Here is a 23,115-nt window from a genome sequence, read left to right as displayed (position 1 = left end):
CCAAAGATAACGTCCAGTCCCTTTCTGATAGATAAGAGAAGTTGGATTTGGGCTACAGTGTGATCATCCAGATTATGTAAATTTGACTTTAGAAGCCTAAAATAAACAAAGAGACAGTGGGTTTAAACATATAACAAGAGGCAGGGTAGAAAACATCCAAAATGGAGCAGCTTTACCTTGCAACTCTCACAAATTAAATAGTCTCCTGTTCTGTTTACTGTAAATAAAAATTCTACTTTTCAGCCCCTCCCACAATTTTGATAGAATTAACCTTTTGAAAACAAAGAATGCTTCACATATATTGGCTATCTGGCCATAACCAAGAAATAGAAGTTATGTCCTTACCATAACGTTCCATGTGGAGTGTTCATCTCGCCTTTGTTCTTACACATGGGTTCGGAGCCGATCCTCGGCTCCGTGTCGGCCGCTTGCAAGCTCTGCATCGAGAAGAAGCTCGAGACAACCTAATACCCACAATCCCCCTCTGCCTTTACCTCAGATCTAGTTTGCAAGCAAACCAGCAGTCAGAGAGAGAAAACACTCATGCCAATATCACATATGCACAGAAACTAAGAGTCTATATATATATATATATATATACATATATATATATATATATATATATACATGTCAACCATATATACAACAACTGCAATGCAGAAGCAGAATGCCCCAGACCAGGCACCAAACTGAACGCTCTTCCTAAGGGTGGGAGGGTGGGAATGTAAGAACAAAGGCGAGATGAACACTCCACATGGAACGTTATGGTAAGGACATAACTTCTATATGTGATAGTGTTCAATCTCGACGTTTGTTCTTACACATGGGTAGCGTCCCTAGCTCCTTGTTCCTGAGGAACTCACGGAAGGACGTTCTTGAGCACAGTGGAACCAAAGGTTGCCCTGTCCCTAGAAACCTTGTCTACCTTATAATGAGAAATGAATGTATGTGGTTTAGACCAAGTAGCAGCCGCACAAATAGCGTCTAATGGTAGGCGAGCTGCATGAGCCAGGGATGTAGACACTGACCTTGTGGAATGTCCTTTGGGTTTGTGCAACAGAGTTTGATCTGAAGAATCATAGACATAGATGATACAATCAGTTAACCACTTAGAAAAAGTTCTTTTAGTAACCGCTACTCCTTTTCTGTTATCAGCAAAGGCTACAAAAAGTTGATCAGATTTCCTGTGATCTTTTGTTCTATCCAAGTAAAACCTTAGTTGTCTGTGGACATCTAATTTGTGTAACATATACTCCATTTTATTGGAGTGATTCTTGAAGAAAGTGGGTAATTCAATGGACTGATTAATATTGTTAATAGAACAAACTTTAGGAAGGAAGGATGAATTAGTGCAAAGAGAAACTCTGTCAGAGTGAAAGATCAAATAAGGGTGTTTAATGGAGAGAGCTTGAAGTTCAGATACTCGCCTAGCGGATGTAATGGCTACCAAAAAGAGAGTCTTCCACGACAAAAATTTCAATGGGCAAGAGGAGGCTGGTTCAAAGGGGGCAGCATCAACTTAGATAATAATAAGTTTAGACTCCAAGGTGACGAGGAGATCTAATTGGTGGTCTAATATGAAAAGACCCTTTTAAAAAGGCTTTACAAAGTCTGTGGGCCATAACAGGAGCCCCACATTCTTCCACATGGAAATTAGAAATGGCAGCCAATTGAACTCTTAATGTGGCAGGAGAAGCACCCTGATGGAACAATTCTGTTAAAAACTCTAATATTTTATTCAAAGGAGCTATAACAGGGTCCACTTGCTGTGTATTTGCCCAGAATACAAAGCGCTTCCATTTACTAGTATATGTTTTAGTAGTGGAAGCTTTATGAGAAGCCACTAATATATTCTGAACTGCAGGTGAAAGAAGATCAGACCTGGCTAAGTTAGGAATTGGAGCAGCCAAGCTGCTAGATGGAGGGACAAGAGCGAGGGGTGGGGAGCCCCTGACGAGTGAGTCAATAGATCTGGCTCTGGGTCCAGGATCCAGGGTCCCCAATGCAGTGTGTCATGAGGAAGGGGAACCAAATTTGACGAGACCAGAATGGGGCAATGAGGATTATCGTCCTGTGTAGGTTGTTGGCTTTCTGGAGAAACTTTGTGATCAGGGGGAAGGGAGGAAATGCGTACAGGAGACCCGGGGGCCAATCGTGAATCAGTGCGTCCCTGGGGACTTCCCTGGAGGGGTAATAGGGCAAAGTAGCTCCTGCATTTGGCGCTCATTGGAGACGCAAACAGATCGCAGGAAGGCTGGCCCCACGCGAAAAATCTTTTCGCAACTGACTGTTTTAGGGACCACTCGTGCGGTAACAGTATTGTTCTGCTCAGCCTGTCGGCTATGACGTTGGATGACCCCGGGATGTGCGTTGCTATCAGAAAGCGACCCGTGGACTCCGCCCATTGCCAGATTCTCATGGCCTCTCTGCATAGCTGATAGGACTTGGTTCCCCTTTGCTTGTTTATGTACCAGACTACAGACATGTTGTCCGTCTGAACTGCAATAGTTCCCAGAGGAAGAAGGGGAGCAAAGTGTTGCAACGCTAGAAACACTGCCCTCAACTCTAGAACATTGATATGCAGATTGTACTCTAAATTGGTCCATTCGCCTTGGACTGTCTGTCCCTGAAAGATGCCCCCCCACCCTATCAGGGAAGCATCCGTGGTCACCGTAGCTGTCGGCGTGGGTAGCACAAATGGTCTCCCCTTGGAAAGGTTGCAAGTCTGAAGCCACCAGTTTAGGTGTGATTTGCATGTGTTCGTTATAAGAATCTCGTGTGTCAGAGGTAGTTGTTGGAACGACCACTGTGCAAACAGTAGCCATTGTAGGACTCTCATGTGTAGTCTTCCCAAGGGTATTGCAATAAGAGAAGCTGACATGAGTCCCAAAACCTTCAGTACCAGTTTTGCTGGGGATTTCCTGGACAAAAGAAGAAGACGAAACAGACTGTGAGTCTGAAGTGAAAGTATCCTTTCTGGAGGAAGTCTTAGAATTAACTGATGTGTATCTAATTCCGCTCCTATGAATAAGATACGCTGTGATGGCTGTAGTAAGGATTTTCCGAAGTTTACGGAAATTCCGAGGTGAACACACAGTTGAAGAGTGTAGTCTCTGGCCTGTACTAGCTGACGCTGGGTGGTGGCAGAAAGGAGCCAGTCGTCCAGATACGGAAACACCTGGAATCCTAGGCGCCTCAAGTGAGACGCTACCACTGCCATGCATTTGGTGAAGACCCTGGGGGCTGAGGTCAGACCAAAGGGCAGGGCTCGAAACTGAAAGTGACTGGCACCCAGCCGAAGCGCAAATGATCTCTGGATGCCCTGGCCATTTTGATGTGGTAGTATGCATCCTTCAGATCTATTGAGCACATCCAGTCGTCCTTCTGTAAGAATGGAAGGATCGATTGAAGCGTGACCATTCGAACTTTTCTTTCTTGACGAAGGTATTGAGGTCGCTTAGGTCCAGAATGGGCCTCCAGTCCCCTGTTTTCTTTGGAACTAAAAAGAACCTTGAGTAAGTTCCGAATCCTCTTTGGTCCGCTGGGACTGGTTGGATGACTTTTTTTCTAGCAGCTTTGAAATTTCTATAGCTGCTGGCTCTCGCAGATGGGGCGGCACATCTGGGAGTCTTTTCTTTGGAATGGGATAGGATAGAAATGGTATATTGTAACCTCTGGTAACCACGCTTTTTACCCACTTGTCTGTAGTTACGTTTTGCCAGGCCTGAGGGTATAAAGCTGTTTACCCCGACTGCCTCCAGAGCAGGACAGTCGGGCCTCCTCTCAGGAGTGCTGGAAAGGTTTACCAGGGAGTGTATCCCTGTCACCTTGATTCTGCGGTCCCCCTCTGCCGCCAGGGCGGCGTCTTCTACCTCTGCCCCCTCCTCTGCCTCTAGAAGGGGCATCACCCTGTGTGCCTGGGAAAGATCCTTGGGGTTTTCGAAACCACATTTTTCCACCACGCTGCCCTTTGGGGTACGGTCTGGATGGGGTGGAAAACGGACTCCGACAGCAGACAGAGTCTTTCCCTCCTGCTCACACCGGGTAAGGGTCTCCTTTACTTTGGGGCCAAAAAGAGTGGCACCGTCAAATGGGGCGTTAGTAAAGGAAGACTTGAAGGCTTCCGCAAATTAACATAAGCGCATCCAGGATTGTCTGCGAAGAGCAATCGCTGAAGCTGCTGCCCTACTCGAACCTTCGCTGCGTAAGAGATCAGCCTCATGGACGAGTTCACAATGGATGTAAGGGTATTAAGTTGCGCTGTCACTTTCTCTGAGACAGCAGCATCTGTAGTACCCTGGAGGGTATCTCCCAACTCTTTGACTAGATCCCTCTGTAGTCGTGTAAAGTGGGTCAAATAGTTCAGGGATCGCATGGAAAAAGCCGCTGAACTAAAAATGCGCTTCCCATACCTGTCCATAGTCCTAGAATCTTTATTAGGGGATGGACAGATGAGGAAGATTCCGACATCTCCTTTTTCGTGGCCGCTGCCACCACCATAGCGACCACTGGAACTCCTTTTGTCAAGTAAGTCTTGTCCTGGGGTGCAGTGATATACTTATTAGGCTTCCTAGGGACTGGTTCCACTGTGTCAGGAGCCCCACGCCTTCGAGCAATAAGTTCCATTAATTCATCAAGGGCGGAGTGACCCAGGAGGAGGAAGGGCGAGCACCAAATGCCTTCAGCAAGACTGACTCATCCTCAGAAGGGGGGAGGGACTGCCAGTCACCTCTCTGTTTCAGGATCTCCAATATGTCAGAAAAAGAGACATCTTCTGAAGGTGACTTAGGGGACCCTTCTGACTCATCCAAGTCAGTATCGGATGTCAAAGATTCTTGTGGAGAATCTAAGTGTCTCCTCTTACACAATCTTTTCCTAGGGACTTCTTCGTGGGGAGCATCCGAAGAAGCCTCCGAGGAAGAGGGGGCACCTTCCAGGGGTGGCTCGACGCTTGGATGTAGCCGTGGGTGCAGAGGAGGATAACGGACCTTTATGGGGAGGAGAAGCTGATCCTGCTGACGTGGTTGTCTGGGTAGACAACACCTTCCTCATGAGGTCGAAAGTCCCCGGGTCCCGAATCGAGGTATCTCCCGGTTCCGAAGAAATGGGAAGAATCCCCGAAACAGGCACCGAAGGCATCGACCCCGAGGACGGAACCGAGTCGATCCGCGCCGAGGCCCCGAGAGGGAGCGTTGGAACCGAAACATCGGTCCGACTCTCGGTCCCAGAACCAAGGATGGATCTTCGGCTCCGAGACTCCGGTACCGGATCGGACGGAGTCGAGGTGAACGGAGCCGACCGAGAAAAGGACGGTTCTGGCACAGAGGGCTCCACAATCAGCAGCTCAGCTTCTTCCGGCTCCGAAGACTGGACAGGTCTCGGAGGAGGAACAGATGGAGATAACGGAAGGCCTTCAAGTCTCGACACCAATTGAGAGGAGACCGAGATGAGCTTGGATAAGGCCGTATTCCCCATTAACTTCTGCACCACACGGTCTACATCGGTGTCGGAGAGAGGTCTGGAAGAACGAGTCGAAGGTATCGAAGACGGAGCTGACCTCAACAGAGTCGGTGGAGGGAGCTCCATCACCGGTTCCAAGACTCGAGGCTCCGAAACTGCCAACAGTTGAACACTCGGCTCCGAAGTCTGTGGAACCGGTGATCTAACTTTACTCGAAGAGCTCGGAGCCGATGACCTGGGCTCCGACGTCTTCGATTCCTTCGAGGATTTGGATGCCTGGTCTGAAGCATCCAGAGCCTCCTGAAAGGAAGGTTTTAATAACCCCCTGTCCATGAGTTTCCTGCGCCTATCTGTCATGACCCTCCCACTAAAAGAGTGACAAATTGAACAGTCCTCTTGTAAGTGGAGAGGGCCAAGGCAGTAGACACAGGAACTATGGTTGTCAGTAACTGACATTTTTTGGCCACACTGGCAACGTTTAAACCCGGATTTAATTTTCTCAGACATCTTAAAGAAGAAACAGGTAAGAGAAAAAAGGTCAAGTCCAGTAGAGTGACAAATCCAGTAAATATGTCGAATCCGATATACAAGTCAGTCCGGTTGTCAAATTCAAGTAAGGGGTGGTAGGCCCCGAAAAACTCTAATAAGTTTAATTAAACTTAACGGTACCGAGTATTTCTACCTTACCACACACACATACACTATGTCACCAAATAGTACTTTAGAATAAATTTTTCCTGAAAAATAACAATAATAAAAGTTATTTCTTATCTGAAGTTGCTCGAGCTCGATCCCAGTGATGCGAACGCAGCAGCGGCAAACTAGATCTGAGGTAAAGGCAGAGGGGGATTGTGGGTATTAGGTTGTCTCGAGCTTCTTCTCGATGCAGAGCTTGCAAGCGGCCGACACGGAGCCGAGGATCGGCTCCGAACCCATGTGTAAGAACAAACGGCGAGATTGAACACTATCACATCCTTTCTTCAACTTTAAAGAAACACAAACTGCAGTAAAACAAAAGCAGAAGTCAAGCAGCAATATAAGTATGCAATCTATAAACCAAGAAATATATACTAGTCACAGAGCTGCTTTACCTTGTAGATCTCAGAGTAAAGTTGGTCCTATTCTGGTACCTAATGGACACAGGCAGCCTGTAAATGGTTCATCTCCCAGGCCTTGCTTACACTTATCAAGGGTAGCAAATCTTGTCAAAGATTTGAGAAACATGATAAAAAGGCCCCTGTTGTTGTTAGCCAAGTAAACACCTATGAGCCTATGAACCTTAAATACTGATACTTCTTAACCAGCCTTATGGTGCAGAGGGATAAAGCCCTGACTGTGCCCCTGATAGCATTTCTTCAAGTAGCAGCACAGTTGGAAAAGGGGGGAGGATGGGAGTAAGCTGCTGATGCCAGTTTGTCCTTCCTAGATGGGGGGGAGGGTACTTGGCTCACTGCAGCAGCAGAGTGAAGAGCCTGGTGAGCTCCGCCTAGCAAGCAGTGTGCTGTGCTGTTGTGTTTGCACACATATGTGGAAGTGAGTATGCTGCACCAGAAAGCAGCTGTAGCAGAGCTTGTAGTGCTGCCATGGAGTGGTGGGTAAGGCAGATCCCTAGCAAAATCAGCAGCAGTATGATGTGCACTGTTGTCCTCTTATCTCCTCCTCAGCCCCGGATGCAAGTCAAGTACAGGCTGGGTGGGTGCCATCAGACCTGGTTAATGAAAACAGGAGCTGGTGGCAGCTAATGGTCAGCTGCTGGGAGCTAAAAAAAATAAATACATAAATAAAAATGCTACTTCTCAACTCCTCCCACAGCATGAGTAGTGTCTTGATCAATGTTAGTATCTTATTTATTATTAAAAGAGAAATATTAGGTTTTGTAGAGTCTGAAAACACATTTTATTTTGTTTCAACAGAGTTTGTTGTTAAAATGGAACCGGCGCAAATTCTGTGAAGTTCATCTTGACTAGATTTGCTGCATTTTGGATGTATTTTGCCTTGTCTGAGTAGTTGTATGTTTTTGGAATAGCATGCCATGTTAAGCTTAGGTTGAGCATGCATAATATTACTGAGAAATGAAATATAATCGGACCAAGGGTGGATACCTGTGGGATACATAATTTTAATATGTCCTGATCTGAAACGGAATTGTGAAAGCTGTATTTTTTGCTGAAGGTAAGTAGAGAATTATGTAGTGGTGGCCTCATTGCTTAAGTTTTTGAAAAGGGAGCTTGGGTATTGGTTTTACTTTTCAGATCAGTAGTGTGTGCCAGTAACTCTGCCTTTGTTATGAATTAATTCTAATTCATTGACTGTGAGGACTGCTGTTGTGCTGAAACCACTTCAGAAGCAATGTTACGAGTAACAGAGATCATTGGTGTTATGAATTTTGTACATACATATGTAGATGGTGTTACATTTTCAAGTAAATATATTTGCTTTGTGTTTTTGTGTTTCAGAAGTTTTTCTTCCTGAAGATGGTCAAAATGTGCCGAGCAATCCACTGTTACAGGAGTTACCTAGCTACCAGTCTATTTTAAGGAGAGGAACCTCTTTTGGTGGGACAAGGGATAGGAAGAAAAGTTTACGTAACCGAATGGCATCCTCAGTCAAAGGTGCACAGGTTTGCTCTTTATCAGATGAGACTGACATTCAGGAAGACGAACTACCACTGAGAGAATGTGCAATCTGCATGGAAGAGAAAAGAAAATTAAGGTATAGTAGAGTTTAACACTGGGTCATAGAGTTTGCTTTACTGTGTGTTTTTGTTGACAAATTTCTTGTTTTTCATTGTAAAGTTATGTATCCCAGCAAGAGAGATGGACACAGTGGCACCATATTTGTAGCAATTTGTACTGACATGCTAAACACCTTTTCCCAGTCCATCAAGCACAATAAACATAACTGAAAAGTCACCACATTTTTTTCCTTCATAAGGAAGTGATTATAAATATTCACCTTTCCTCTTCCACACATTCTCAGAAATTCCAAATTACCCAACCACACTACAGTCACCACCATTCATAAATGTAAAGTTATATTTCCCTTTGTTCACCCTTTTTCTTTATGCTTCACCCTCATTATTACACAATGCTCCCTCTAACGAGTCCACTGCAAGTCAGCATGGTGTCTGTAAAGTTGCTCAGCTGATTAAAATCCTCTGTGCAAAACATCCAAGTCACATGACACCACAAATAATTACGATATGGCAGTATTGTATCAAAAGTTACATTAGGAAATAAGTTCATAGGTTGGTATGCATGCCTTTAGCCGGACATTACCTTGTCGACATGCTAAATGTTGAAAGAAGTGCAGCAGGTTCTCAAATGTCCTAACCGGAGATAGTCTGAACACAAAATATCCCACCTTTTGACCTATGGTAGCGCTTGTTTAGGTGGTAGAGTGGTCGGAAATGTCGCATTCGGTGTTTCGTATGACATTCTGACCATTCGCCAATTACAAGTTTGGCATTCAGGTTGGGAAAAACTGACGTTCAGAGGTAGTTACTTCAACTAAATGCATGTATTCTTCATAGGTAGGTACTAGGCTATTGGCCCTAGGGCGTATATAAGCCTAGCCAAATGTACCCTGGCTTTCGCCACCCAAGAAAATTATTTTCCTGTGCCCCTGTTGGGCAGACCCACAGAAGTGATCCCTGGGGTGCATTTCCTATCTTCCATCCACTCATCAAGATTTTTCTTGAAGAGTGCTAATGAGGAGCTTTGTTTGATATAGATGGGTAGTTTGTTCCAGAGTATGGGAAGTCTCTAGAACAGGAATCTAGGAATCTATCCCTTCAACATTTTCTGTTTATTATGGTGGCAAGGTTTAGGTCCCTAGAGTGTGTAGCTCTGAGGGATTGGGATTTCTTTAAGTGGAGCATGTCCAACAGCTGTGGGTTTGATACAGCTTTGCATGTTAGGCAGAGATTGCCTCTGAGTAGGCGATATGCGATGGAGTAAAGCTGGAGTTTTTTGAGACGGTCCTTGTAGGGTATCTGTTTGAGGCCGATAATCCTCTTTGTGAGGTATTTCTGCGGCCTTTCCAGTTGTTGTAGATGTCTTGTGAGGTGCATACCAAAAGGGGCGTTGTACTCTATAATAGGTCTAATGAGTGATGAGTAGAGGGGAACATTGACCTCTTTTTTTTTTTTTTTCCTGGATGAGAAACCTTTTGTGATGAGGTGTGCCACGTAGAAGGATTTCCTGACTACTCTGGTGATGTGTTATCAAATGAGAGACTACTGTCCACCTGTGTCCCAAGGTCTGTTATCACACTTTCGGAGTTAAGTAGACTATCGGTAGCTCATGGGTACAGAGTTTTTACCAAAAGGGATGACCGTGCACATTTTGGCATTGAGCTTGAGGCCTTTTTGTAGGATGTCCACATCGTTAGGAGTTTTGATTATGGCTCCTAGTTTGCAGTCATCTGCGAACTTCGTTAGCCAAAGACCTTCTGTTAGCCTGTACTTCAGAGAAGTAGATGCCAAACCGGAGAGGACCCAGGACTGAACCCTATGGTACTCCACTTGTCACTGGTCTAAAGTTGGATTTGGTGTCTGCTGCTTTCACAGTGTGGGTTCTGTCACTGAGACAGTTGGCAACCGGTCTTGTGGCATAGGGATTTATACCTAGTTTAGTGAGTTTATCTATAATATCAGAGTGTGGGATGGTGTCGAAAGCCTTGACGAGGTGTAGGTAGGCTGTGTGAACCGCCTTACCATCATCTACGGCTTTGGTGACTGCTTCAAAGAATTCTATCAGGTTTAGGAGACATGATCTGCCTTTTCAAACCTGAACTGGGTAGGGTTCAGAGTTTGGAGATTATCAATGTCACTGTTTATAAGTTCCATGATGATACGTTCCATAGCCTTGCAGACCAGGCTCGTCAGGTTAATGGGGTGGTAGTTCCCGGGGTCCTTGGTGGCTCCCCCTTTGTGGAGTGGGTAACTGTTGCTGTGCGCCATTCAGTGGGCACAAAGCCTGAAGTGAGGCTATGACTTAACATGGTACTTAGGTGGGGTGCCAGTTCATTCTGTAGTTCATGTAGAACACAGCCTGGGATGTTGTCAGGTCCCATGGATGCTGTTTTCTTGGCTTTGGAGAATGTTTGTTTTTTTTTTCCCTGTGCAGCTGTGATTACAGGAACATTACTTTCTTCTGGTGTAGAGATGGGCCCTTTAGGGGATGAACGGGGGGTAAAGTTAGCACTGAACCTATCTATCAGTTGGCTCTGTATATTCAGTGCCATTGTTCTGTAACTCAGAGCAGATCTGAATGTTGCCATTGAGATTTTTGACGTAGCTATAGAATGCTTTGTGGTTGTCTTTAGAATCAGTGGCGATTTTTTCATAACTAGCTTTGGAGGATTTTATGAGGGATCTCAGCTTCTTACTGAGGCTGACCAAGGAGTTCCTCCATCATGGGATTTTACTCTTTTTTTTGCAACAGTTTCTTTCTTTTGTTGTAGAGTTTGTTTATGGCAGAGGACCACCAGATTGGCTTACTTTTTTTGGAGGATAGCATCTTGGTCCTGTTAGGGATTGCATGATCCATGCACTCATGTAAGTGCTTATAAAGTGCATTTGTATAGGATTCAGCAGTCGTACCTCGGATGTCCATCAGCATGGGTGTCCTGAAGTTTGCCACTTCTGTCTTAAGAAGCGTGAAGTTGGCTTTGGAGAAATATTTCACGGTGGTTTCCCTAATGGGGGGTGGGGGTGGGACGGGGATGTCTATGATTAGATTGGGGTCGGATCTGACTGAACACGTTGGTAGTCCCCAGATCTAGGATATTGCTGCCCCTGGTGGGGGCATGGATAAGTTGATCCAAGGCGTTGGAATTTATGAATTCCAGAAAACGTCAAGCACAATAGTTGGTACACAAATAGTTTTCCCAGTTAATGGTGGGGTAGTTGAAATCACAAATTATTAGGGTGTTAGGTTGTACCCTAATATTTTCCAGTGTATCAAGAAATGAGGAGTGGGAATCCTGGGGGATGGTGGGGGATCTATAGTAAGCTACAGTTTAGATTGCGGTCTTGCCCAGAGTTAGTTGCACTTGGATAATCTCGGATGCAGTATGTTGAGCAACTAGCCTGGAGGTGTGGATATCCTTAATGAATGTGGACACTCCTCCGCCTTTAGTGTTTCGGTCTAGGTTAGGTGGCCGAAAGGTGTGGTATGAATTATAGCCTGGTAATGCAAGGATGCTCTCTGGAGCCTTGAACCAGGTCTCTCTCACTGCACAAATGTCGATGTTCTACAATTTAAGGAGTGCCTCGAGTGAGTGCATTTTGAGGTTTAGACTTCTAGCATTGAGTAGCATTACCCTCAGATTTTGCTTGCTTGTACCTGTTACGGTGGTGAATTTGTAATTTGAAGCTTGCCTAAAAAAGGCACTATAGGGGTGGCAAGAGCCTTAGCCAGTATCCGGAGTCCCGAGGTTGACAGGTGCAGGCCATCTCTGCAAAGCATTGTGGTTTTTCAATCATGTCAACCCAGGCAGATAGATACTGGATCCCCTTAGAATGACACCAGAAGCCTAGACAATTGTTGAAGTCAATCATTTTGTCCTTGTACTGTGGTATCATTCTGGGTGATGGCAGGATGCTTCTCAGAGCTAGGGTCATACTTGCCTGGGCTACAAGATCGGACAGCTCCTCCATGTCTCTGTTCATGTAGTCCAGGGAGGTACGTCTCAGGTCATTCACACCAACATGGACAATGACAGAGTCATATTAGTACTTGTTGTGGAGTGACCTAAGTGCATGCTTTATGTGGCGTATCCTTGCACCCGACAACCAGCTGACAGTAACTTTTTCCTTGTTTAGCCTGGTGAGTGGAACATCAGTGTGCCTGATTATAGAGTCACCTATGACTAGAGTGCTGGGTACGTTGTTATGCCTTATGGGCTGTGATTGAGTGTCACACTGAGTTTGTGGGCTGTATATCATTTGGGTTGTGTTGGGGGGGGTGGAGGTTGCTTGCATTTCTGCTTTGGAGGTCCCTGGTTCTTGGGTAGATTTTTATTGAGAGCCTCCGCGAATGTAGGTGTGTGTTTTGGTGGTGTAGGTTTTGAGGGACTATGTGATGAGTGTGGTGTAATGCAAGTGTTTACCTTTTCCTCTTGATTGTCTAGTCCAGTCTTGGGTGAAGAGAGCTTTGCTTCCAGTTTGGCTATATAAGTGCATCTCTCACAGGTTGTAGTGTTGGGTGGTAGGAGGAGAGGGTTGTCTGTGTACATGAGGCAATTGCTGCATTGCCCCAAGATGCCCATATTCATCAGATAGACGGGAGAAAACAATGGGAGCTGACCCTTAGACATGCCTGGATAGGTGCTTATTTATTAAGTACTAAAAACTGTTTTCCTCTAGACAAGTGAGGATAGTTGAGTGCTGTAGTAATTTGTAGCTTATTTAGTGCTTACAAAGAGTTCTGAACAAGTGCTGAACTCAAAGAAACAGATTTGAGTGCTGAAACTAAAAAAAAATGTCTAATTCTAAGAAACAAAATTAAGCTAAAAGGCTTTCCTCCAAAACAGAAAGGCTTGGGGGCTCAGAAGCTTACAAACAGTCCTGGATACAGCAAATCTGTATTTGGACTAGACGACTTACAGGAAAGGCAGGAAACAAGCTTAGAAATTTGTATTGTTTGTTTTGCTTGTAAAGTGGAAAGGGGAAAGGAGGAGCAGAAACTAAGTGGGTTGGTCTTCTCAAATGTTCTCCCTGGATTAGGTAGAATGAGGTAATGACACTAGACTGGGAGGAGTGTCCCAGATCAAATTTATGGTAAGGACGGGCAACTGCAAAGCCACCAGGTATAAGAACACGATACCAATAGGGAGGGAGGGTGAGAAACAATATGATACACTCCTTGGCAGGAAATCAGAACAAAAACCCCAAACAGATGCTTAATAAATGTAGACAATATCCAGTTACCTCACACACAGTGAAGCTAGCTAGAAAAGTATGCAGCAGACAATAAAAGTGCTATAAATAACTTGTAAAAATAAGCAAAAAAACAGGATACTTAATGTTATATATTACAGATCCAAGTTTGCTCAGTGCCCTTCCTCCGATTAGCTCAGTGTGAACTGGCAGAAACACTCAATAACTTCTTGGGTAACAGAAAGCTGAAACCTGAAACAACTTTAAAAAAAAAAAAAAAAAAGCTCGAAAGACCCAATGAGTTGCTTACTCCAAGCCGCAGTCCAGGTAACCCCAATCAGCCACTGACCGTAAACCATCTCCTCTCACTGAAATGCAGTATGGCTTTGGCTAAACTAAGATGGCCTTGAACATGTGCTCAGACACACAGCCTCCACAACAACTAGACCCAAAACACAAGCCTGAATATGGACAGTGCTACAAATACCCACACTGCTTAGGTAAAAAATAATGCAGAAATGTCTATCACAGCAGAAAACCAGCAGTGAGCCTTTAAATGAAAAATGTAAACAGATAAAGGAGCAAGGAGACTCTAGAGAAAGCTTTTAACTGCAAACAAGTTATATGAAGCACTCCTTGGCATGAAAGCAGAACAAAAAACCCAAACTGATGCTTAATAAATGTAGATAATATCCAGTTAATACCTCACACACAGTGAAACTAGCTAGAAAAGTATGCAGCAGACAATAAAAGTGCTATAAATAACTTGTAAAAGTTAGCAAAAAACAGGATACTTAATGTTATATATTACAGATCCGAGTTTGCTCAGTGCCTTTCCTCCGATTAGCTCATTGTGAAATGGCATCTCAAGTTATGGGAATTTAGCTGCTCTCTGGTTCATTTTTAGGGCATTTTTCCAACCTTTTCATCCATGTATATGATATAGTTGTCATCACTAGACATCAGATGATCATTTAAGTTTTATCATATTCTGGAGATTATACATTCTGTTTCAAGAATGTGGAATTGCATGAAAATAAACTATGTTGCTTTGCTGTAAGCAGCATAGACCATTGTTTATATGGCTGTTTTTTCTGTCAGCTTGTTAAACTGCATCAAGCTACATGTACTACTGAGGGAAAATTGAAGCAACCTTGATGAACTGTAAGTACTTGTAATTGAATTAAAGCACATAGCCATCATCATCCTCTGTTCCTGTGGTGTACTGTCTGTCAGACCAATATGTAATTCCACTAGAAGAAGTCTGAGTAAGCAAAGAGAGAGGGCGGTATGTGGGCCACAGAGCAGAGGTGGCTGGAGACTTGGAGAAAGGGGCCCAGGATAAGACAGAAATTTTTAAATGCATCTTGTCCTAGACTGCATATATATATTTTTTGATTTCTTAATGTTCACAAAAGTATTAACTAATGCACTATACTACAGAACCGGACCAAGGTCATCTGATACCCTGAGCAGTTTCCTAGACCGGATACCCCTCTACTCAAATTTAAGGGCCAAAAAAGAATTTTCCAAACGTCAGAACTGCAAATGCAGTATCATTTACTTTATATACTTATGGCTTCATAAATCAATAACAATACTGTACTCGCACGTCATTTGCACATGCATATTGCACCCCCTAACAGGCTTGCACTTGGGTATGTTGCCCTCTTTGCCCTGCCCTAGTAACTTTATTGCCCAGTATTGCAGTTAGCCAGTAGTTTTGTTTTTAAACCATTGTGTTGCTAGATTTTAAAACTGGAGATTGTTAAAATAATATATTGGTTCATTCGTTCATGATATACAACATTTTTAAACTGCTTTCAGGAGAAGAACTAGCAAATGGAAATGTTACGCAGGCTGCCATTAACATTCAGTCCCTTTATGCAAGCAATTCACAGTTAATAGTGGTAGAATTTGTGAGGTTGTATTCTAAGTTTTCTAGTATGTCTGGCAAGAAAATGTACATGATCTCTTCTTTACTATAACTTATTTTAGAGAATAATTTTACAGTTTTTAAATTAAGATATCTTAGACTAGGGGGGCTGCTTTGGGGGCTTGCATGTCACCATGTTTTGCAGATATAGTTTTGAGTGGTAGGATCATGAATTCTAGAGCAGTTATTTAAGCTTGTGAAATTTAAGACTTTACTGTCAAAATAAACGGTAAATTATTAATTAGTGAAAAAATTGAAATCCTTAAATATAACAAAAAAGTAGTATTTTTTAACAGTGGAATACTTTCCAAGAGTGTAGTATTTGGATGTGGTAATTTATTTGGATTCTTTTAGTTATTTTTCTTCAGAAATGTCTAGAAAAGCTACTTATGTTAATTTGTATGATGTGAGCTGCCTTCCTGAATATGTGAGAAGGAATGCTATTAAAAGTCAGTTCATTAGATTACACCCCAAGATGGAAGCAGTAACTACACCAAAACCTACACTAAAGCCCTGTACAATCATTTGCATAAGTGTACAAACTCGACCATACCAGAAGAATCTAAGCCAGAGCACCAAGTAAAAAAAAGCTGCGATGGTGGATCTCCAGCATCAACAGACTTTACAATAAATGCAAAAAGTTACTGTCCAGGAAAACAAAGGCAAGGCCCCAACAATGGAAAAGCACCCTTCTCGGCCTCAACAGGTAAATAAGACAACTTGTCACATCCTCCAAGGGCTCCTTGGAGAGAAACTTAGTAAGTACAGCCAGGGATAACCATAAGGCCTTTTACAGCTACATATATAACCTAAAGGGTAGGTCCCAAGCATGTGCAAAACTACTGGCCAATGATATCACACACACACTGACCCCACAGAGATAGCAAACCTGCTAGCAGATAGATTTGGTGAAAATTTTACTCCCTTATCTCCCTCCCCCAAATTACGAACAAATATTCTCCTAAACTCCCCCCACCTACCCTAAATATCTGAAGAGCAGGTCCTCAAAGCCTTGTCCAAGACAAAAAAACACAACCTCTATGGGACCAGACGAGATCCCAGGATGTCTTTTAAATAGGCTAAAACATGAACTAGCATCACCACAAAGTACCATTCATTGTATCCTAATCACAGGCTTTGTTCCTGTGGAATGAAAAACAACAACAGTTATTCCCTTCCACAAAGGTGTCATAGCAACAGACCTGGGGAATTACAGACCCATAAGCCTGACCAGCCTCATCTGTAAGGCCATTGAACGTATCATTATGGACCTCCTAAAGACACAGGTGACCTCCAAACCCTAGATCCTACCCAATTCAGCTTCCTGAATGGCAGATCCTGCCTGTTAAATCTGGTGAATTTCTTTGAAAATGTGACCAAGGCCATTGACAAGGGCAAATCAGTGCACAGAGCACACCTTAACCTGGCAAAGGCTTTAGACACAATCCCACATTTAAGCATTACCAATAAACTTGGCAAACTGAATGTAAACCCCATCGTTCTAAGGTGGGTTGCCACTGGCTCACATACCAGACACATACTGTCAAAGTGGGTGACTCCACATCAACCAGCAGACCTGTTACCAATGGGGTGCAATAGGGGTCAATACTGGTCCCCCTACTGTTTAGTATATACTTCTCAGAAGTTCAGGTCAAAACTAAAGGACTTTGGTTGCTCAAGTTTGCAGACTACTGCAAATTAGGTGCAGTCATTGAATCTCCAAATAACGTCTGTAAACTCCAGGAGGGTCTCGCACAGACCAACGACTGGTGTATTAGTCACAGTCTCAAACTGAATGCAAAGAAATGCACCATCATTCCCTTTGGCACAAACAGTGTCCCCTCACACTATCAACAACAGTACCCTTAATACCCATGAAGTGGTAAGGGACCTGGGATCACAAGTTGGCTGTGACCTTAACTTCGACCACCATAAGTCTACTGTAGTAAGGAAAGCTTTCTACGTAGCACACATGATTAGTAAAGGCATCGCCTCAAAAGCAAAAGAAGTTATAACCCCCCCCCCCATACTCATCATTTATCTGGCCCATAATTTAGTATAAAGCTCCAATCAGCATGTACCATACTAAGCACCTGCAGCAATTAGAGAGACCTCGAAGGTTTCTAACAAAGATCAAGGGGCTCCAGCATGTGCCTTACACAGACTGGCCAATGTCTCTGTCACTATACTCCGTATCATCTAGACTTCTAAGGGGAGACTTGTGCCTGGCTTACAGAGTAGTCCAAGAACCAAACCTAAAGAACTTGCTGTGTATTGGTAAATCAAATGGGATTAGGGCTACCCGTTCCAGGAACCTAAATATGGCCTGCAACTTAAATAGGACATGCTGGAGGGGCAGATTCATCTCCCAGTGACTGCCGCATCTTTGGAACAGGCTACCAATTCATGTGAAACAGAGCACCTCTCACCTCTATGACACTGTTCAAGGGGAACCTGAACAAGTGGATGGGGCACTGTAAATTCTTACTGGGGATAGAGCCCACATACCTCCTGGACATGGGCAGTCATCACTAAATGAAATCTTGGGTAATGACTAGCATTTCTATGGTATTACACTGGGATGAAATGGCTAGGCTTAAAATGACCTCCAGGTCGATAGCCTAGTAATTTCCTATGATACTATAAACACGGTCATCTAAGCATCATCTAAGTAGCTGTACTTGCGACCAACCTCCCTAACTAAACACATCACTGTGTTGTACTAAATCAGTTCGAACTCCCACTTCGTTATTTACAAAAACTAATCACCATGTATAACCTCTTGTATTTTCCTGATAAATGCCAGCCTTACTGCACACTCTGTTTTCCTGTTGCCCTACTAGAGGCCTTAGCTGTAGTGACCAACTTCTATTGCTTTCCTTCTTGAGATTGTCTCTCTAGCATCAAACTCCTACTGTGTATCAGTAAATCATTCAAAACTTCTGGATACTTTCTCTATTCTCACAGTATGGCAAAAGTTGGGACAAAAATGTTTACGTGCTTAAAACAGAAAGATAAGTTTAACAAAATATTGCTTACACACTACTAAACCAAAACTGGCACGGCTGTTCCCATTTACCTGGCTAAATCTTCTCCCTAGAACTCTCTTCACACCTACTCTTTTACCTCCTAAAATATCATTAACTCTCAAGCTGTCACTTTTTCACTGCCTTCTGCACTTGCCATTGTCCACCTCTCTTGTGTAGCATTTAATCAACCTTCTTTTCTTTCATTCAAAATGTTACATCATATTACTAGTATCTATATTTGCAGTTAGTACCATCAAAGAAAATAATGTTCTATTTTTACTTCCATATTTTGCACAAGTGTACACCCAGTTTCCCTTTGTATTTCATTCTTTGATGATGCTTTTCCAGTTCATCTAGATTTTTTACTGTTTTCAGTGCATGTAATTTCTTTATTTTTTACGCAAAAATGTGTACTATTTGTGTAAAATGCACAATACATACATAATGTGTAATTTAACTATGGAGTTTTTCTCTTTGACTGCTGCTGAAAAATGCTTTTGCAGTGTTGGACTTTTCCAAACAATAAAAACAAACAAGCAAATAAAGTTGTACGGGTTTTTATCTGGTAAATTCAGCAGGATGCTTACTAGAAAGAATATACCAGCATATTGTATGCTATAAAAATGTAAAAAAAAAAAAATAAAATAATGGATTACACAAACACATAGCATTGGGAATTTTAAGAAATTTCTTGTTGATATTATTGACCAGGTGGCCTTGATGACAGAGGGGAGGACTTTAACAGCCTGATTGAAAGGTTGAGTTGAAGTGGCAACTACATTAGTAGACTCCTAGGGCGTCTGGTCTGGATGAACATTTAAAGTCTAAATAGTATATTAAATTAATGTAATGTCAAGATTTTTAAAATGAAGGACTTAAATTAGTTCCAAGAAATTATTTTGAGTTAATTATTTATTAGAAATTTTAATTAGTTGATTGCAGTGCTAATAAATTACTCTGAGAAGTAGGTTGCTGTTATATAGGGTGACCAGTAGATGGTAGTAGAAAACTTAGAAAAAATGTTTTCTGTCTTCTTGCATTTGAGCTAGCAATTAGTATAGAGGATTATGAACGGGTTGCCACTTCGAGACATGTATGCCAAGAAATTCTTCTCGAGCAAAACTAGAGGGGTGAATCTTGCTATCCATGTTGGGAACACACAATTGTTATGGTCAGAGACCGGATCGTGATTGTTTGTAGTGCATGGAGTTTTATCTGCTCCTTTTACTACTAGCTGCATTAAAAAAGCCATAAAGCACTTAGACTGCACTGTCATAAAGGTAGTGTAACACAGTTGCATATGTTTACACATACCTTGCCATGGCTCTGAAATATCCAGATTTTTGCTTCATCGTTCAGAAAATGCTGGGAACATGCATCCTATTTTTCTAGCTACGTTCTAAATTTATGAGAGGAAGTGAGGGGCACATTATCTGTACAAACAACAGACACATGCAAATCTGTTTTTCATTCAGCAGCTGTTTTTTGCTGATCAGTACAAGCAGATTTGTCTGACTAGAGTGAGATCCAACCTTAACAACTTAAGTAAGGGGGTGCTATTAATTTGTTAAGATCAAGTCTTGATCTATAATAGTGTTGTCTTTTCCTAATAGCAGAATGTAATCAATGCACTCCATCACTGCATAATTATTTACCAATTGTGATATGTGCTGGGATGTAAGTGATTTAACTATTTAAGACATGATGCTAAAAGTGCCCTGGCTTTATCTGAAGAAGTGTGCATGGTTAGATGAAAGTGTTCATTAAAATTATTGGTTTACTATTTTGCAGTAGTGCTTTTGCTACTTAGTGTTAGACTAAGTGGTCACCATTCTTACTTTAGGAGCAGAGATTATATTATAAACTGTACATTTTTAGCTTTTAATTGTACACCAGTTTCAACTAATAACTTAGTACATAATGTCTGAAAATGGCTAACTATAAATTGCATACTGGAATCTAGCATTATTGCATTTGCAGTTGTAAAAAAATTATAGCACATCCTCTTAAATTTTAAAACCACTGTTTGTGTGGCAAAGACTGGCAATGAATGTCTTTGAAATTCAAAGCACCAAACTTCAGACCACTGCACCACTTGAATCTCTTGTCTGCCATCATTTCAGCTGCAACAGAGACTAATGAAAAATATCAACTGTACAAAATTTAGTTTGAAAATTGCACATCATTTTTGTTAATAGCTATTATAAAGTGTACAAAATTTTATTTTGAAAAGGGCACACCTGTTTTTTACTATGTGATGCTTGGGTCTACCATCGTTGTAATTGGAAAAGAGGCCGGTTATGTAGTATGTTCCAGCAAGACACCATCCACTTTGCACCCGTATGTTAAAACAACTGTATGTGTGTAAGTAATTATCTCATCGAAGCCTAAATTCAAGTCAGCAGAAATAGTACTACTGAAGAGCTGGCATTAGCGCATGTGCCACTGTAGAATATATGTAGCTTGGTTATATATTCTTACAGGAATAGCAGATGTGATTTAGCACAGCTGATTTAAATGAAAGCAGTTTCTCTTTTCTGGTATTGCTTGTTCTGTGTTGACTCTGTACTGACTGAGAAAAGTTAGCACACCATACCTCCTTGCAGAATATAAAGCTAGCTGTTTATGCATTGTATTCCCTGGAATAACTAAAGGTTTTATTGCAGCTTATTCAAACTTCTGTTCAGTTATTCTCTCTTCTGGCTTTGCTTGTTCTCCAGTAACTGTAGGCAGTTGACTTATCCACAAATATTCATGATAACCTGAATAAAACTTTAGATGTATATGTAGTTGATTGTCTTGTAGCCTGACCCTTGTTTTAGTTTCCTGTAGTCATGAAGCTGAAGCTATATTTATAATCTAGACTGTAAGCATGAACTATTGCACAAATATTTTATATGCTTGACCATACCCATGGATGGGTAACAGAAAATACACCCCTGGGATCACTTCATTGGCTCTGCTTGACAGAGGATCAGTTAATTAATCAATGGGATGGCAAAGGCTGACACACTCTGGTTAGGCTTATAAATGCTCTCAAGCAAATAGCCTAGTACCTACCTATGAACCTATACACTGCACTGTTCTTCGTGAAGTACACGTGGCACAACTGCTTGTAACAAACAGTTTAATAGTGCACTGTTGGATTTTTCCCCTGATACTGCATCTGCAGTCTGTGTGCTTTTCTGAAAATGTGAAGGTTTGAAATAGATAATGGGTCACAGTATTTTTAACAAGGCTTGCCAACTAAATTAGTCAAGTCATATTCCTTTTTTTGAAAAGTTATCAGTCAAATGTGGACATTATTTTAACTCTTTTATGGAGATCTCCAAGTGCTCACTCATTTGTGGTAAATCTCCGTGTGCTTACAGTGTCAACATTGCTGTTAGAGGCTGCTGTAACAGTTTTGAATTCATCATTGAAATGGACATTGCCGGTTGATTGTTGTGCCAGGTGCTTAACTTGTTATTGCACATGCAGACATGTGCTTCTGTTTTAGTTCAACTTGGACAATTCTGCATGTATATTGTGAAAAATAACAAATGTGACATGAAGTTGAGGATTATCTAGTTTGTCTAGACAGCATTTGTTAATTGAATCATTATCCATGTCCGCTTGTTCTTTGTAATATTGACTAGGATTACATAATTTCTCACCCTAGCTCTTACTGCAGAAAATCTGGATAACTGTTAAATGTCATTGATCAGTTAGAAAGCTATGATGTCGACTGTGATGTCCTCATGCTGGGCCAATAATCAAGGAGCCTGAATCCTCACCACTGAATCTAGAGAGGGACACTCACTTGGAGAACAAATGGATATACTCAGTATATGTAGATGCAGACCTCTTCATCCAGCACAGTTTCCCTTAAGAGCACACAGGAACACATTCAGCCCAGGGTTTAGGTTTCTCTGTATCTGTCTCCCTCCAGGTCCCCAATAAGACTCCCCACTTGTACAGCTGTAGGGTTAGGTCATCAGCTGAGTGTCCAAGTCAAGACCTCCTGCACTCTCTCTGTAAGCCCAGTGCTTTATTTCCTTGCTGCAAGTAGCTGACACACCACACACACTTTGAGATTTGTGTTTACACACACACACACACACACACACACACCTGGGAAAGGCTGGCACAGATTTACCTACTGTGTCCCCTTCTGCCCAGAGTGTGAGGTAGCTATCAGTGCCACCAGACACTCCACTATCAGCTACTCTAAGGCCCTTAACAAAACAGAATGCTGAATACTCAGAGATTACTCCCTTTAAAATATAATATCCAAGATGGCTTGCTGAATGACCTCATCTGGTCACCTGACTGTAGGTTCTCACAGTATCCACCTTTGAAGCTGAAACAGGAATTTAACATAGACGGCTACAATACACATCTAAATATTTATAGCAGTGCCTGTGTCTTCCCCTCTTTTTACTGAGTTAATGAACAAGGCTTCTTCCAGGCCCACCATCTCTGGTCCCGTTCAGCAGTGTGGGGTGATGTTTTAATGGCTTAACAGCTCATTTACATTTCCCTTTTCTTAAAGTATGCTAGGTGGTTAGCCTCGGCTGTCCTAATATTCTCTATTAAAACATATACATTTAATTCAGTTACAGTAATACATATTAATTTCTTTTCTTTTCAGCAGGGTACACTGTCAGTGCATTTTGACACAAGCAAACCTCACAAGCACATTTTCAGCACAAGCATCTGCACAAATCAGTTTGATATACAAATGACATATAATTATTTACAAAATTCCAGCTAGCTGAGCTGGCACAAGTCGTACATCCACTGCCCTACTTTTCCTGGCACGA

At 42.4% G+C, this 23,115-nt stretch overlaps 1 protein-coding gene across 2 annotated transcripts in view; it reads left to right on the top strand.

Annotated features, from left to right (window-relative positions):
* Positions 1-23,115, top strand: part of TMC7 (transmembrane channel like 7) — a 689,334-nt gene that overhangs the window by 98,715 nt on the left and 567,504 nt on the right. The window contains exon 2 of one of the 2 annotated variants that reach the window (XM_044089735.1): positions 7,920-8,172. In XM_044089735.1, the coding sequence (XP_043945670.1) occupies positions 7,920-8,172 (253 nt within the window). Of the gene's footprint in view, positions 1-7,916; positions 8,173-23,115 lie in introns of both variants that reach the window. The other variant, XM_044089734.1, reaches the window with a different exon arrangement.

Source organism: Protopterus annectens, chromosome 12.part0 (genome assembly GCF_019279795.1).
Source record: "Protopterus annectens isolate FY-2018-M chromosome 12.part0, PAN1.0, whole genome shotgun sequence".
Lineage (NCBI taxonomy): Eukaryota > Metazoa > Chordata > Ceratodontiformes > Protopteridae > Protopterus > Protopterus annectens.
This window is presented reverse-complemented; position numbering and strand designations above follow the sequence as displayed.